This window comes from Fusarium sambucinum, chromosome II (genome assembly GCF_050947815.1).
Source record: "Fusarium sambucinum isolate potato_lamoka chromosome II, whole genome shotgun sequence".
Lineage (NCBI taxonomy): Eukaryota > Fungi > Ascomycota > Sordariomycetes > Hypocreales > Nectriaceae > Fusarium > Fusarium sambucinum.
Window position 1 is genome coordinate 3,417,845 of NC_139293.1, and position 16,208 is coordinate 3,434,052.

General features: G+C 48.0%; 6 protein-coding genes across 6 annotated transcripts; 1 reads left to right on the forward strand and 5 right to left on the reverse strand.

Annotated features, from left to right (window-relative positions):
- Nucleotides 1-801: 801 nt before the first annotated feature.
- On the reverse strand, nt 802-6,206 carry FSST1_007986 (uncharacterized protein; the record flags this gene model as incomplete). Its single annotated transcript, XM_083224825.1, has 5 exons — nt 802-2,227; nt 2,285-5,631; nt 5,681-5,746; nt 5,795-6,020; nt 6,067-6,206. 5 exons carry the CDS (start codon nt 6,204-6,206, stop codon nt 802-804), a joined length of 5,205 nt encoding a protein of 1,734 aa, XP_083083947.1.
- Nucleotides 6,207-7,063: 857 nt separating this feature from the next.
- FSST1_007987 (uncharacterized protein) lies at nt 7,064-8,053 on the forward strand (the record flags this gene model as incomplete). The annotated part of the gene is made up of 1 exon (XM_083224826.1): nt 7,064-8,053. The coding sequence occupies one exon, from the start codon at nt 7,064-7,066 to the stop codon at nt 8,051-8,053; it is 990 nt and encodes a 329-aa protein (XP_083083948.1).
- An 826-nt stretch (nt 8,054-8,879) lies between these two features.
- FSST1_007988 (autophagy-related protein 22-like protein) lies at nt 8,880-10,469 on the reverse strand (the record flags this gene model as incomplete). The annotated part of the gene is made up of 1 exon (XM_083224827.1): nt 8,880-10,469. One exon carries the CDS (start codon nt 10,467-10,469, stop codon nt 8,880-8,882), a length of 1,590 nt encoding a protein of 529 aa, XP_083083949.1.
- Nucleotides 10,470-11,126: 657 nt separating this feature from the next.
- FSST1_007989 (TNT domain-containing protein) lies at nt 11,127-11,901 on the reverse strand (the record flags this gene model as incomplete). Its single annotated transcript, XM_083224828.1, has 3 exons — nt 11,127-11,416; nt 11,469-11,559; nt 11,608-11,901. 3 exons carry the CDS (start codon nt 11,899-11,901, stop codon nt 11,127-11,129), a joined length of 675 nt encoding a protein of 224 aa, XP_083083950.1.
- Nucleotides 11,902-13,159: 1,258 nt separating this feature from the next.
- Nucleotides 13,160-14,599, reverse strand: FSST1_007990 (M14 family metallopeptidase; the record flags this gene model as incomplete). The annotated part of the gene is made up of 4 exons (XM_083224829.1): nt 13,160-13,770; nt 13,826-13,940; nt 13,997-14,259; nt 14,308-14,599. 4 exons carry the CDS (start codon nt 14,597-14,599, stop codon nt 13,160-13,162), a joined length of 1,281 nt encoding a protein of 426 aa, XP_083083951.1.
- A 645-nt stretch (nt 14,600-15,244) lies between these two features.
- FSST1_007991 (Alpha/Beta hydrolase protein) lies at nt 15,245-16,208 on the reverse strand (the record flags this gene model as incomplete). Its single annotated transcript, XM_083224830.1, has 2 exons — nt 15,245-16,037; nt 16,081-16,208. The coding sequence occupies 2 exons, from the start codon at nt 16,206-16,208 to the stop codon at nt 15,245-15,247; spliced, it is 921 nt and encodes a 306-aa protein (XP_083083952.1).

Below are 16,208 nucleotides of genomic sequence, written 5' to 3' on the forward strand. Positions count from 1 at the left end.
GACAGGGCTTCATGGTTATTTCTAAGCACCCATTCTGTGCCATACAGGTTACAAATCCGTCAAGCTGACAATATCTCCTGACAGCTCCTACAATTTTGGCCAAACAAATAGATCTTAATAAATTGGCAAGAACTGCCCAGTTTTACTATTAACGTTACAACATAATACGCATGCCGTTCAATTCTGTGCAAACATGGAACCTCTTTCATTGAGACTGACTGTGTGAGAGAATACCCTGCAGAACAACCACAATTATTAATCCACACTTTCGCATCTTCATCATTTTCCCATCGTCGGCAGAGTGAGTCATGGTGAAATTCCTCCTTCCAATCTGAAATTAATTATATGACTTCTTTCCTCCATAGTACCCAAAAAGTGACTCATTCATCTGTCGCTTTATCTTTGACCGCAGTATCTGCGTGCCGTAGTCCGAAGATGCGCACCTCGGCCTTGCCAAAGCCCGAAATGGGGAAACGGCCAGTCTCTCGGGTCTGGGATCCCTGTAAACCGACCATCCTTCGGCGCTGACAAACAGTTCTCACCACCAACATCAATTTCCTGATTGAGACGCTTTCCAACTTATATCAGAACAAGCACGTGAGAGTTCAGCGGCGCAAGACAAAGTATCAGGTATTTCTCAATGAATTCAAAACTCAATACTTGTAACTACTAATGGTGCTTAAAAACAACAAATGTGAAGGGCCATCATCATGCATCGCCAACCGAAAAGCTACCATGACTTGATGTGTCAGATACATCCTATTGTCTTCAACAAATTGGCATCATTTCAAGCTTTGCATCTCAGTTAAACCGATGGTCCGACCAAGGAACTTTCATGCCCATAAACGAAGTGCGCGACGATTTCCGGCCTGGTTCTGGCCAAGGTTGTCCCGGAACACCTGGCGCGTATGGAACAAACCCAGGTTCAAGTGAAGTCTGACTTGGCGGCGTAAAGCCCTCTGGCGGCGGCGATGAAGACTGTACTTCGTGTAGCGGCGTCTGTTGCTGGCCTGGCTGATAAGCTTGGAAAGCATTCGCCAACGATCCAGGGGGAGTTGAGTGCCGCACGTTGTCTCCGGATCCAGGTTGGTATGGTCTGTACATGGGGCCAGAAATTGGCTTCCTTTTGATCGGTCCTGGTGACTGTGCTGGTGAAATTGGTCCAAGTTCCGACTGGCGTCTGAGCAGTGGATCATGAGCAAAGTCAAGGATGCCTGTGGCGGGACTGTACAAGTTCTCAACGGGCGGGAAAAATGGTTTACCTATAGGTTCTTGCGCAGTAAAACCATGAACTGGACCAACTTGTGGTTCTTCGACGACGATCTTCTCAGCATGGAAGTCAACTGCTGCAGGATTGGTTGTTACAAGCGGCGTATCTGGTGGGAGTCCTCCATACACGGAGCTTCTTCTGCTTTCCTCTTTGACTGGAGAAACCGGCGCAGGAGGATCATCGTAATCAAGCTCCTGTCCTTGACTTTGGACGCTTCGAACCACTGCAGCAACACCAGCATCACCAGATTCCATAGCAACCCTCATGGCATCCATCAATTTGGAAACATGGTCAACCACTGCCAAGGTGGTCAGGTAGTCATTTGAATGGAAGGCTTTCTGCAATGCATTGTCGCCGTCTTCGTTCACGGCCATGACATCTGCGCCGCGCTCAAGCAGGAGCTCTACTGACGCGTCTTGGCCTTTCCCAGCGGCCCACATCAGCGCCGTGTTGCCATATATGTCTTTGTGGTTGATGTCGGCTCCGGCATCCAGAATGAGCTTCAGAGAGTCATCGGAGAGATAATAGGCCGCTTCGACCAGGGGAGTCGTGTCATCGGAGCCACCTACGACGTTGACGTCGGCTTTAGCCTTGATGAGCTTCTCGAAAATGTCCTCTTCCATTTTCTTTGCTGCGCCAATGATGGGATACTTGTTACTACCTCCTCCGAGGTTGGGATCGGCTCCGTGTTCAAGTAAAACGTCGACGATTTCATCGTTGCCATACTCGACAGCTGCTTGTAGTGCTGTTCCTTCAGGCATGTTATCGTGAGTCGCTAGTTTGTTGATGTCGGCTCCGCGCTCCAAAAGGAGTTTCACCACATCCATATGGTCATGCTCGGCAGCGGTTTGAAGAGCAAAGCCATTGTCGGAGTTAATGTCAGCACCAGCATCAAGAAGCATCGTGACGATATCGATGGTACCGTCGAAGGCTGCAGCTGTCAGAGCGTCTCCATACCTATCAGTTCACCTGGTCAGCACTCTATGCATTGTCTGTATCTCCTCTGAAACTTACACTTCACCAGTTGCGTTGGCGCTGGCTCCATATCGCAGTAGAAGTTCGATCGTCCTTTTACTCTCACGATCCGTCGCTTCGTATAAAGACTCATCTAGAGACTCTGGAGAGATGCCGCCTCCAGTATACTCCCACATAGCTTCGAGGATGCGTATCTCGTCATCACCATCAGCTCCCTGTGCTGTAAAAAGGAAGGCTTTGTCACAATTCAAGCCAGGGTACTTTTCAAGGATCATTGCGACAATATCCCAGTGGCCATCTGCAGATCTTGTTGCTTCATATAGAGCTTTCTGTATATCCTCCTGGGATTGTTCGAAGTCGTTGAATAGTCGTGTGAATGCTTCTGTTCGACCCCATTCCGCGGCTGCGACAAGTGCAACTCCGAATTCTGAGAGGGGCAGTTTTTCAGAATATTCTCTTATGAGAAACTCGAAGACTGATAAGTCAGCTCTCATAGCTGCTAAAGCCAGAGGAGATTTGATGGCTTCCTCGTCATCCTCGTCATCTTCGTCCTCGCTTTCCTCATCCTCATCCTCGTCTCCATCCTCGTCTTTCTCACCGTCTTCTTTTACAGACCCAGAATCATCGTCTTCCTCTTTAGGACTCACTAGCGAGACGTCGTGGGCGACTAATAGCTTCACAGCCTCAGTGTTTCCAGACTGAATGGCCGCGCAGATTATGGCTCCAGATTCAGAGTCAATGGCATTTGGATCCGCCCCTCGTTGTAGAAGTTGCGCCATGATCTTGACATCTCCTGATTGTGCTGCCATCCCCAGAGGAGTGATAGCACGCCGCTCTTTCGCCGCGTCGATATCAGCTCCTCTGTTAAGTAGCTCCTCGACGATTTCGGACTTTCCATTATGGGCTGCGAAATGAAGCGGCTGGTTATCAAGATCATCGTACGTGTTCATATCTTCAGCGTAGCCATTATCCAACAGTGCGGAGACAAGATCCCTGAAGCCGATTGCAGCAGCAACGTGTAGTCCTGTGAGCTTAGCACGTGCAAAGTAATCAAAAACCCCCGTCATTCGATTGTACTCAGTCAGCCAGCGACGTCGAATCTTGGAACCAGCCTCCCAGAACTCCTTTTCCAAGCTAAGTGCTTCGGCGATGTCGGCCGTGGCTTGGCCAGCATGGTCGAGCCAATAGATGACCGCGTAGGCTAGAGCGATGTCTTTGAGCCGAGGTGCTTCTTCATCTTCATCTTGATATTCGTCTTCCTCTTCGTCATCGTTAGAAATTTCAGAAGTGCTGTCCGCATTGTTCTCATTTGCATCAATGGCGTCAGTTGCTTCATTGTCTTGGTTGGATTCGACCTCCTGCTGGTCAGAGACCGATTCCGCGTTACCTTCGGCTTCATCCTCGCCTTCTTGGTCAACATTTCCCTGTGGTGCACCCTCAACCTCATCAGCAAGTTCGCCAAAGGCCTCCGTGATATGACTGAACGCACGGAACCCCAGGATTCCGTGTTGCAACTTGATGTCACCTTCTGTGAGGCCCAGCAACTTGTAAGCGTTCTCCAGAAGATGGACTTTGACCACTGGAAAAGCGAAGCAGACTGTGGGCTCGCCCTCATCGTTCGTCTTAAGTACTATTAGCGGTCTGCACTTGAGGATGAGGTCATGAAGCTCCGACACTTGCTCGTTCGAAGACTGTAGACCAGCCAGAAGGCCAAGTTCTGCCTCAGTTGGGTCTCTGTACGTGAGGACCAGCACACGCAGCATCTCCTTGATCTCACCAGCTTTGGATCGATTCTTCTCAAAAACATCCTGCCATGCAGCATTAAGAAGAGAATCCAGCTCTTGCGGGACTTTTTCAAGCAGGCGGCGGACTTGAACATCGTTCTCATGCTGGGGTAGGTCCTCAAGGGAATCGCATGTGATGTCTATCCATTGCGTGTTCTGAGCTCGCTGTCCGATAACGCTGCTGGTGAAGTACATCAGGGCCTTGCTATACCTCTTGTGCTGTACCAGTTCCTTCACCTTCTTCTGTGCGTGCTTTCGAAGCTCCAACTGGACTTGGTCACCGTACTTCGCGTCTTCAAGATCTACGAGGCGGACCAGGGGTTTTCGCAGCGCGTGGTCAATGTCCCAAGACTGGCCACTGGTGAACATCCACCGTACAAGTGAACGTCTTCCGGTACCATCGTGCTCAACTTCCGAGCCTAGAAGACTCAGTAAAGTAGCGGTGGATACAGCGTCAGGAGAGATGGTCTCCAGATTGTTGATGACAAAGTACATGCGTGCCCCAAGAAATATATCATCAGAAAGAATATCCTGGAGCACCTGCCAAAGATTTTCCACAGTCAGCAAAGCTGCTTTCTCACGGCCTTTATCACGACCATTCTTGTTAAACAAAAACTTGACGTGCACCGAAGCCAGTGGTTGCTTAGAAATGATCTGATGGATCAAAGATTTCAACAGCTCCTCAGCTGTACCATACTCTGGTGCCTTGTCGCAGAAGAAATAAGCAAGGTAGACCTGTGACGATTGGCCAGGTGTCTCTTTTTCCTCCCATTCTTCAATCTGCTCGACTGCGGACAAGGCTGCACTCGTTTTACCACGACCATCACGACCACGTACCCATAGGCAATCGCATCTTTTGACAAGAGAGGTTTCCTCTGCCTCGAGGGGTTTCGAAAACCAGCCTATGAACTCAGGCTCTTTGGAGAACCAGGGTGAAGTCGTAGTATTGCGAGCGATAGCGTCTCTCTTGTTCTTGACTGATGCACCTTCCATTTCTCTTCTTGCCTTATCAATGATTGCTTGATCTACACGCCGTGTGGCGTTGTGTCGACCTTTAATGCGAAGACCTGACCCATTGATGGAACGTCTTAGAGGACCGCGAACCAGCAAGTACCGTTCGTCCTTTGAGCTCTTGAACTTGACCAAGTCCCTGTGGTTAGCAGATAGGCCAACCGCCGGTTCCATCACACCATCTAGAACGGCCGACTCTGGCGTAACAAAATTCCCTATACTTTTAGGAAGTGGGATATTAAGAGCTCGAAGAAACTCGGGCATGCCACTCAGATCTCTGATTGTTGTGGGATGTTGTTCCCAGAAGCCACATAAGTCGATTTTGGGCTCTTTGACTGCAAGCCGGATGAACTCTTTCCTCAGTTCTTTCAGAGACTCATCACTAGGTCTCATAAGCTCTAGCAGTGCGGAAGTTGTTGAAGCGCCCCCCTTGTCTGCAGCGTGTGAAACCGTTTCCTTTGCATTCTCAAGCATGCAAGCCCAAGATGCAGCTTGAGCGCCATGAAAAGGAGTTCCAAAAAATACGCAGCCAGCTATATTTTCAAACATGCCTGGGTACAGGTCTGATTTAGAGAAGGCTAAACAGACGGCCTATTGATTGTGAGAAGAGCGAAGAAGTAACTTGGAATGGGGTTCAGACCTTGGCAATGACAAGTCCGCCCATACTATGGCCAATAAATGTGATAGGCCTGAGCGAGGCGGCATTCTGTCCATCGTTAACCTCTGCAACGTATGGTTTTGTTTATAGACTTACCTCTCTCTTCGCGTGCAGACTTTCAAGTAAGGTCTGCGCCAGGTTTGAAAGAAACTGCTTCACTTTGATAGGCCCGGTCCATGATGACTCTGAATGGTAAAGAAGAATACGAGCATTTTGGAACTCGCGAGCGATGCCATCCTCATCTTTCACCCAATTAAAGCCGGTATCGCCGTGCTCGAAGCTCCTTACTGGATGGGCGCCAAGTCCCGAGACAAAGACGATACTATTTTCATGTCAATTAAAGTTATTTATCGCCAAAGGCTACTTACTCCATATCCGTCTTCTTGTCAGATGAGGGGCTGGGGTAAATCTGCTCCAGACCTTGCTCAACATTCCCATAGCCCTTTTTCGGTCTAGGAGCGGCCACCGGAGGTGGGCCACGCCTTGTTGCGGATCGGCGAATGGACATTTTCGTGGTTCTGTTTGTTTCCTTCGAGAGAATGAATGTCACAGCATTTGGTGTTTTGCTGACAGTCTAGAGGCAGAGGAACAGGAAGTCAGACTGCTGCTAGGCAATTTTTAGTATGGTGGCTGAGTGGCACCATAAGGCTGCTGGACAGGGGAGTCAGCAAACGGATCAACTTCTAAATTCAGGGTGTAAAAATAACTCGACAAATCAAACACCTCATCGTCCCGTAAGCTGACCGCGTTATTCTACCCTCTAGAGTCTGGGCTCGTTTCAAACTCAGCCCCCAAATCCTGGCTGAAATTAGGAGGTCATCTGGATACTGTACCCGTACCTGTACCCACTCACCATCTTTTCCCTCTCTCTACGAGAAGCGTCCAAGATAGGATTACAAATGGCTGTAATAGATGACAGATGACTCAGACTCTCATATATATTAGTGACTATAACGACAACTTGCTAAATGCTATTCAATTGACGGACTACAGCCAACTCTTCCTATCCTCTTCCAGTACGCTGGATGAAAGGGCTGCACGGATTGCGGGACAACCCTCTTTTCCGCGTGCAACCAAGTGATCCTTCAGCGTAGTCAAGCCAATCATGGCCTCCTTGAGCCGATTTAACCGCCCAGGATGATTGCTTAGCCAGCCTTGTGATCCCTGTTTGGTAAGGATACTTTTTAATTTCCACCTTGTCATCCGTTGCTTTTTGCTCAGGCGAGGTAAAAGTGTTGACATCAACACTTCTTGCCATCGGTAGAAAGAGGGGACGGGCTATTCCTCTCTATTTCCGTCTTTCTAAGAAACTTAAATTCCACGCCTTACTCTATCCTCACAGGTCAACCTGGACACAACATTGACATGGCTAGCCCAACTCCACCATTTACAGTCTGTATCTTGGAGAGGGACTTCCTTGGTACCGCCAATCCCTCCTCGAAAGAGGACTTTGGCAGCCTTCTGCCGGCGAGCGCTCGCTTCAACGATGACATTGTGACTCCGACGTCGGATCCCAACTTCCTAGAACGGGAATTATCCGTTTCGCGACTGACTGACGTCCAAGAATGGCTCTGGATATGCGGACGTCTGATGCCGCCTCGACAACTTCATCACCAGAAACTCATCTCTCGAAACATCATCATCAGCGAGCAGGCTGAGCTCCACATGGTTTGGTGGAGGGACCGCATCTTCCTCAAACCCATGCCAAAATACCTACTTGACCCAAACTTCTGGGCTGCCAACATCATCCACACAGCCCATCTCGATGACGCGACGCAATGCAATCTTGATGCTTCTGCTCGGGGATTTCTCTTCTCGTACACCGCACTAATCGCGTACAAGAGCGATTTCCGCATCGCTAAAGAGTATGGTTTGCTTCCGGAAGAAGTGACTTGGGAAGGCTGGAAGGCTTTTGCCGCTCAGGTTCTTGAGAATCATCGATATGATCGCGTGAATCCACGCTATTGGTACGGGGAGCTTCGATTGAGCCGACTCAACAAGATCTACGCGTTTCGAAAGGGTTTCCTACTGCGCGGCTACTCAAGAGTTGCTTCTCATACTGTTTATGGAGATCTCATCCGAGACAACTTTTCAGTGTTGGCAGGTATCCTGGCTTATGTTGTCATTGCGCTCACAGCAATGCAAGTAGGATTAGGTGTCGATGGCCTGCTGGAAGAACCAGCATTCCAGAATGCCAGCTATTTCTTGACCGTGTTTGCGTTGATCGTGCCGTTGATAGGAGCGGTTTTTATTTTCTTGATTGTTTTTGTCATGATTGTCAGTAACTGGAAGGTCACAAAAGCGTTTGAGGGCAGGCGATTAAAGAAGATGAAGGTTCAACTTTTGAGACGATAGAAATAATTCACATAAAAGGGATGAGACGTTTCATAGAATTATCTAATAGACGAAGATGACATAGAGTCTCTCGTTCAAAGCGAATGGCTGATACAATTGATATTGTCTGTGAATGAGACAAAAAAGAATTGAGACAACACAAATACCGTGGAGGGGCAAAAAGAAATGATCACGCTGGGGATCGAACCCAGAATCTTCTGATTCGTAGTCAGACGCCTTGCCATTGGGCCACGCGACCGTTGCTTTTGATGAGAGACGATCTCGTAACAGTCATTACATCGTCAGAGTTCCATTGCTTGTCCATGTACTGTCGAGTCCATCTTGATAATCGCTGACAATGATACCAGTGATGCCGTCGCTATATATCTAACTGTTGCAGGATAAGTTGACGGGCTCCCAGGTCAGTGGTGGGCGACCCATGTTTATCTGCTCTGTGTTGGCAAATGGTTTTGTCGACTTGTACGAGGAATTTCACCACAGATAAATGGTGGCTGAACGACGTAAGATAAAGAAAGGTACAGAAATTGAGGATAGTTTAAAGCATTTTCTAATATGGACTATAATAGAAGACAAAGAATTAGAACGAATTACGCGCCTCGATGTTAAATGTTGCCGATCAAGATGCTGTCGTAGGGTAACTCTTGATGTTGCAGAGTAGGACAGGTGTCTTTTGAGCCAAGTTGTCCTGGAACAGGGTAAATTTATCACCTGCTTTAGTGTCCTTCCACAGCACAACCCCACTGATAGTGCACTGATATCGTCCCAAACGAAACAGGCGTACGTTCGTATTCTTAATTTGAACTATCTAGCAACCTGACACGAATGTCTAAGCAGTTTTGCTGGTATCCGAGTCCTCGCCCATGCGGATTTTCTCTTCTACAATAAAAGCTTCTTGTTCCCTCGCACTCTTCTCCAAATCTAAAAAGGACCAGATTCCAATAGCACTAACCAGACTCAGAGCAAACAAGAAATAGAAGGGGGCGCTGTTGTTGGTGCCTCCCGGAGTCGCATCGATAATAGCACTGCTGATAAAAGGTCCGATGAAGCTGGACGATTTGCCAATGATGTTGAACAGAGAGAAGAAAAGGAATTCGTGGCCTCGAGGCGTAACAGAGCTGATCATGATTTGAGAGTAGCTGTACCATGGACAAACGAAGAGCCCGTAAAAAGCTTGGTACAACCAGATCTCCCAGACATTCTTGAATCCAAACTTGTCAGTCCAGTTTCCAATCATGCCCCATCCATCTAAAAGAATGATGAAGACCATGACGGCGTTGAACATGGCTTTGACGCTAAGGTTGAACTTCTTCTGAATCAGCCAAAAAGCACCAATTCCGACAGCTTGAGCAACAATGCCGACGATGAGAAGGTAGGTCAGAGTCAATGTTTCGTAACTGACAACCTGATTCTGTAGTGTGCCAATGACCGTCACAGTGGTGTTGAGCGAGTCTCCTAAGAGGAAATAACCAACAAGGTAGATCAAGCTCTGCTTCAAGTGCCAGATCTGAGTGAGAGCCTCCCAAAGCTGCCAAAACCCGACTGTAATAATGTTCAAGTGATCCGGAACCTTCATGCCAGGGCGCTTCTTCTCGAGGATGAACCAGGGGACCGAGAGTACGAGCCAACAAGCAGTTGCAAAGGCTATCAGCACAGAAAGCCCCCAGTTATTATTCTCTGGACTCTTGTCAACTTTGACGCCGAACATGACACCCACGATCATAGCCAAAATGACGACTTCACCAACGGATTGGATGTAAAAAGCGACGTTGCTCAGCCTACTCCTCTCCATTTCGTCCTTTCGATCCATTTCTTGTTGCGTGATGTCACCCGACTCGAATTGTAGTGCTGCTTCCTTTAGCTGAGGTGTGTTTCGCGCAAGGGAGGGGAATGCCGCTGTCCAGTATGTGAGAGTCATCTGGTACGCGATTAGGCCAACGATGTATAAGCCTGTCGCCGTCTGCCATTGACTGGGATCGTGAACTCCCAGCCAGCCAAAGCCGATTCCATAGGCCACGATTGACCAGACCACCAAAATCCACCGTCGTCCAGTGCCAAAGTCTGCATATGCTCCGATGATGAGAAAGAGAACGGCTTGCAGAGCAAAAGATATGCCATTGGCGAGTAGAACGATACTGTTGACATCTCGTTCCCGACCGGCAAAAGATAAAAGACCGGTATCTTTTGGCGCCGCCTGATCGAGCAGGTTTTGAAAAGCAGTTGGTCCAAAGTTGAAAAGAGCGAGCCCATTGGCACCGATGTAGTAGGCATACCAACTCCAGATTTCCCACTTGGAAGTCGTGGGCGTATCACCCTCTGCCAAGGCGGGCATCACAATGCCTGCGCTAACATCCTGCTTGATAGGACCATCCTGTAGATCTTTGGGGTTCGCCGACGCTGGATCCGGATTTGAGGCCATCTTGGAAAAATCGGTTGTAAAAAAAATAAGGAGAAAGTGTGATGTTGAATTAAGAGGCTCAAATTTCTCATAGGACGAGGGGTTTTATTCTTCAATGTTCCGGTACAGATGCCGTGTAACCGTTGAGTGCTTCATGATAGGTAGATCGCTGTTTTAAATGTTGCTAGCGTCTGATGGTTAACATTATCGCCCCATAGAACGGATCGCATCGCTCCATGGGGTTAGTAGTCGGACATGATTGAAGCGGCGGAGATACATGCATGGTTGTCATTTGCTGTTTAGAATTGTGTTATGGAGAAGGCGATATTTTTGTCAAAAGTTAAAAAAAATGTTCTCTTCTAGCTGGATAGTTGTGTCACATTTCTGTATAAGTTAAAATATTCTATGCTGTACGTAGTAGTTCGTATCCAGAGCCCTTTTTAGACTATTGCAAAACTCTAATTTCTAATCGATTGTCGGAACCTTGATCTCACTTCTGCAAGGATAACGTCGTCATCCATCATGGAAAAGGTAAAATGTACATACTCCAGGTAACGGTGACAAACAATATAATCCAATGTTTGTAAACTGGTATTGCTAAATTATATAACGTGAACCAAATTAAGATAATATTCCCGACAAGGTCATTTGTCAGGAACTCGCAGGTAGACTTCAGTATCATGCGCAACCATCAGACTTGTGCACAAGAGTCTTGGGATCCTCAGCCTGGACGTAGCTTTGCTCAAGCAAAAACTTGACATTGCCCAACTCTCCTGTGAAAAACTGTGCTCCGAGACCAGGTTGGCCAAACCACGGCGCAATGGGTCCTCCGATGACTGGAAGCGGCTTGATTACACGATACACGTGGTAGTTGTAAGGGAAGTCGGGTGTATCAGGGTTTGTGGCTAGATTTGATGGAGGAAGAGCTCTCTGCGAGTAGGGAGCAGCAGCTGCAGAGATGAATGATCCTGGAATGGAGTTAGAATATACAGGACGACTAGCTTGAGGTAGTTGACTCACCATATTCGCTTCCAAATCGGTCTACAAGTGTTCCGACAGGAAGAATCATGCTTCCATTGATGGCATTGCCGTCAGCATCAAGTTGGAAACCCTGCCGCTGTTAGTCAATAACTTGATAGGAAAGAAATGATTGACTTACGTTCTGTGGAGGGTACCTGTAGCTTCCCTTCTCATCGGTCCATGTCAAAAGAAACTGGGCTGGTGTTAGGCCACCAAATCGATTGTAGCTCTCGACAAAGGTGCTCAACGGCAACTTTCTGGGAAGCTTTAAAGGACCGAGTCTGGAATCACGGCAGATGTATTCCTTGGAGTTGGAACCACCATTACGTGTGCCGGTGCAGTCACAAGCCGCACGCTCTGCCAGAATTGGGTTGGGGAGAGCTGAGACTGTGGAAAGACACAACAATGAGGAGAGAATAAATGAAGGAAGCATTTTGACAATTGGAATCGTAGAGAAGGATGCGTGACAATGAATTATTGTTTACAAAGGTCACTGGTCAAGTCAAGGCTTTATATAATAAATACGTTATGTGCTCAGTACAACCAAGGGTCTAACATGTGGTTGTTGCTCTGCTGTGTCTCGATTGAGTGTGCTGGGATCTGCAGCAACCTCCACTATCTTTTAGGCGGTCAAAGCATTATTGGGCCAAGTGAGCACAGTGTTTTAGTCGCTAATGCAAGGATAATACGGGCCTAAGCAGGATGGTCAGCAAATGAGACCATGAAGTAGTTGGAGATCAGCATGGTCGGAGCAGTTGCCATGGGATTGTGATATGACAGTCATTACTTTTTCAGCTGAGAAAAAAAGGTCCCCGAAGTGCCGGCCGGGATTATTATCGCATCTCGCTCCCGCTTGTCTCAGTCCCGGGTGTGACATTGGGGCCGACATTGAGGCTTGCACACTGTACCCCTGTAATGTTGCGAGTTTAGGTCCATCACCTGGTTGTGCGAGGCATTGGGACAAGCAGTTCATGAGAGAATGAATTGTCAAGCTATTAGGTTCAAATCACATCATAAAGTAAGAGTGTTACTACAATTATAATACATCAGCACTACTGGCGATTGCATGCTGACTGAATATTGGTGGGCTCATTTTCTGTTCAGCTACGGTATGCCCGTCAGGCCTTGCAGGAGCTGAATCGTGTTTGTCGGCTGTGAGATCAACCCAGATGGCCAAGAATCTGGGTGGTTGGTTGATCTGGCTTGGCACATTTGCCCAAAACAAAGTGAGACATGACCGCCTTTACCAGCCTCCTACGTTACCCTCCGTCTTGTGCGTCGGAGCACTTTACGCTCAGCGGTTCCTGGGGTAACTCGGCTAGATACATCAGGCATTGCAGTCAACAAAAAGAAGTTCAAACAGGAACCGGCAAAAAAAGAAAATGTCTGATGAGACTGGGACTCGAACCCAGGAGGATTGCTCCACCAGGAAATTGGTGTTAAGGTTAACCTTAACCTGGCGCCATAACCAACTCGGCCATCTCACCGATTTGCTTGCTGACAAAGCACAGAGAAAACACTATATTCTCTACGGCAGCATCACTAACTTTTTTGGAGGTCTAGAGACTGATTCTATTAACTATCGATGTAAGACGCGAGTCTCGGTTCTTCTCAGCCGTAGCTTTCTCCTAGACGAATTGGAATCTCTGCAATGACCAGTTCAATGCTCACCTTCACGTCCTTTCTGTCTCTCATTCGTCCTTCTCTACAAGTCTCGTGAACAAAACCTTCATACCAGCCCAAATCTCCTCACCAGACTTGATGATGTTTTTGGGTGGAAGGACGAACCCATCGCCCCTCAATCTTCCAGGCCGAAGCTCAATGCCCCAGGCAAGTTCCGCCTCGGCAACATCATAAACCCAATCGCTACTACCACCTGAGGTTTGATAGATGGTCTGACAAGTAGGACCGTAGTTGAAGTATGTCCCTTCATAATCTTCAATTGCGGTCGCAACCTCTCCTGCCAGTTCCATTTGGTAGTTTGTGTTGGTCGCATTGTGGTCGCAGGTATAGCCATAGGGCAACAGGATGAGCTGGCTGTAGGAGTGCCAGTCAATGTAGGAGCGAATTCCCGTCTTCTGTGCAATCGCCATGGTGTGGTTTGTCAAAGCCTTGATCTCTGGAGTGTCTCCGGGCTTACGACCTCGGTATGTCTCGTTGCAAGGATCCGTGGATGAGCCACCGGGGATATCCCACTTGTAAGGCCAATTTCGGTTGATGTCAGTGCCCACGCATGTCTTGTGAGCGCCCTTCTGGCGGTTCTTACGCCACAAGCGATCAGACTTGGTGGTGTAGACAAAGCCTAGATAATAAAGTTAGATCGCTTGAATGTTTGTGCCGAAGCCATTTGAACTCACCGTCAGGATTTACAATTGGCAGGATATAAAAGTCATGGCTGTCAATGATAGATCGAGAGAGCTTGTTCTTGTCATGATAACCTTGAACGAGCTTCCATGCCAAGTACTCGACTGTCTTTGAGAAAACATTAGAAATAATCATAGCCGCAATGGGGAATTAGAGTCACTTACCATACTGCTAATCCATTCGCGAGCATGCACATTTCCGTGCCAGATAATGGCAGGGTTCTTGCCCTTTCCGGACTTTCCCCAGAGATGGATGCCCTGAATGTCTCTACCCTCTACGCTTTTGCCAGTATAGAATACTTCGGAGTTCTTGGGAAAAGAGGATTGGAGATCTTTCAAAAACTGGGTGTGCTGTTCAAAGTTGTGGTAGGACTTGAAGTAGGTTTTGTCAGGGTGGACAAGCTTGATGTGACCATGGGTACGCGCCGCTATCAATCATTAGCTTGTCATCAGTCTGGCAGTGAAGGGTGTCTAACGGCTCAGCTTCTCGAAGTTTCCTTCCTTGGCAAGTTCTTCGGCCATGTCCTCGATGAAAAGAGTGGAGTTCAAGGCAAGGCCTTCAAAGGTGTGGATGCTGGTCGGGTGGACTGCAACTTCAATTGCGTCCTTGTGCTCGCCGAGAGGAACGTGATCGATGCCGCTAAGAACGCTGGTGACATGCTCGTGGGATACATCGGAAGTGTCAACTGAATACCCCTTCCACTTGTTGTAGGTTACCTTGCTAAAGGCAAGAGGCAGCAAGGATGCGACGATGATGCTGAAGCGCATGTTGAGAGGCTATGTAGGGTTTAAAGAATGATGCGGAGGTGGTAGGTAGAGAATTGAAATCAAAGTTGAATGCAAAAAGCCTGATCTATATAGGCACTTATGGTTGGGGAGAAGGCAAGGGGAGGAAGATTCTAGGATCATAGTCCCAGTGAATCACTGACACTGCAGAATTAAGCCGATGCACGTTAGACTTCGGGCAGCCAGCCGCCCTGTCACATTTGCATTTGGGAACCCTAATTTCTCTGAACAATAGGCGCGGAAAGACTAACCTTCTTGTTGAAGAATTTAATAAAATTGAGAAGGCCTGGGCGAAAACTGATGGATCCAAGAATATGAGTCCATACAAGTGTTCAGATCCCTACCCCCTGCATATCCTATTGAACAAACGATAACGACTGAATGGTCTGTTTCTTCACGGGGAAATAGCGTGAGTCACGACAAAACAGAGGAGTAGTTCCTCTCCAGTGCTTATCCTGGACATAATTCTCAACAACAGCACTGTTCTGAGACACGTCTAAGCTATCGAAATAAAACTTTGTCATGTCAAAATCCTTCGTTGAAAGACTTAAGCGCTTCGGCATCAGTCGACTCAACTAAACCGTGACTGCTAGCCCCTTCAACCATCTCCCGTGTCATCATGGTCCCCTAAGTGCATTCACCTCTCTCCCAGGTCTTATGAACAAGCGCAGCCATCCGGTCCCAAATTCGTCTTGGTAGTTCATGACCCACGTCCTCCCATAGTACATACTCCACATCACAAGGTATGGCTTGAACAAGGGCATTACCGTGAATCTCCCCAAATGTCTGGTCTTTTCCAGCCTGTACAACCGTTGTCGGGCACTTGACCTGTTTGAGCGTATCTACTCCTGGCCAGCCGTCTTTCTCGTGTGATGCAGAGCCATGATTCGGTCCCTTGCTGAATAGTGTGCCATGCTTGTACTCCCGCTCCACGGTTCGTGTAACTAGATCCTCGACCTCCCTTCTTTCTGATTCGTCTGGCTGGGTAGTAAGAGCGTCATACATCTTCATTCCTGATTGAATAGCAGTCTCTTTCACGTTCAAAAAACCTGCAAGCATGGGTTGGAAGCCCAGGTCAAGTCCACCTTTGATGGGTAGCTCAGAACTGACACCCGGAGATGTAAACATGAGAGTGAGGCTTTTGACTTTTTGAGGTTTACGTGCAGAAACAGTATAGGCTACTGGACCTCCTTTGCTAACACCCACAAGGTGGAAGCCTTTGCCCGGATTAGTGAGGTTCAGGTGGTGGGCAAGTAGTTCCACATCCTCCGCCATATCCCCGATCGAGTATCCTGCCGGGACTGGAAACTCCTGCGACAGACCAGTGTCTCTTGGATCATAGCGTACAACAAAGTATCTCCTGCCTTCTTCGCTTGATTGTAGCTTCTCAATCAGCGGTTCGGGCCAGGACAACATGGAGCTCGCGTTACCTGGGAATTGGTTAGAAAGCAGTAAGTAGCCACCTGAGAAGAAAGGTCTTATCTTTACCTGGAATAAGAATAACGGCCGGGTCTGAAGGATCACCAAACGTCTGGTAGCATATACGTACCCGATTGGGAAGTCTGACAAAGAGCTCGGAAGAGGCGTTCAT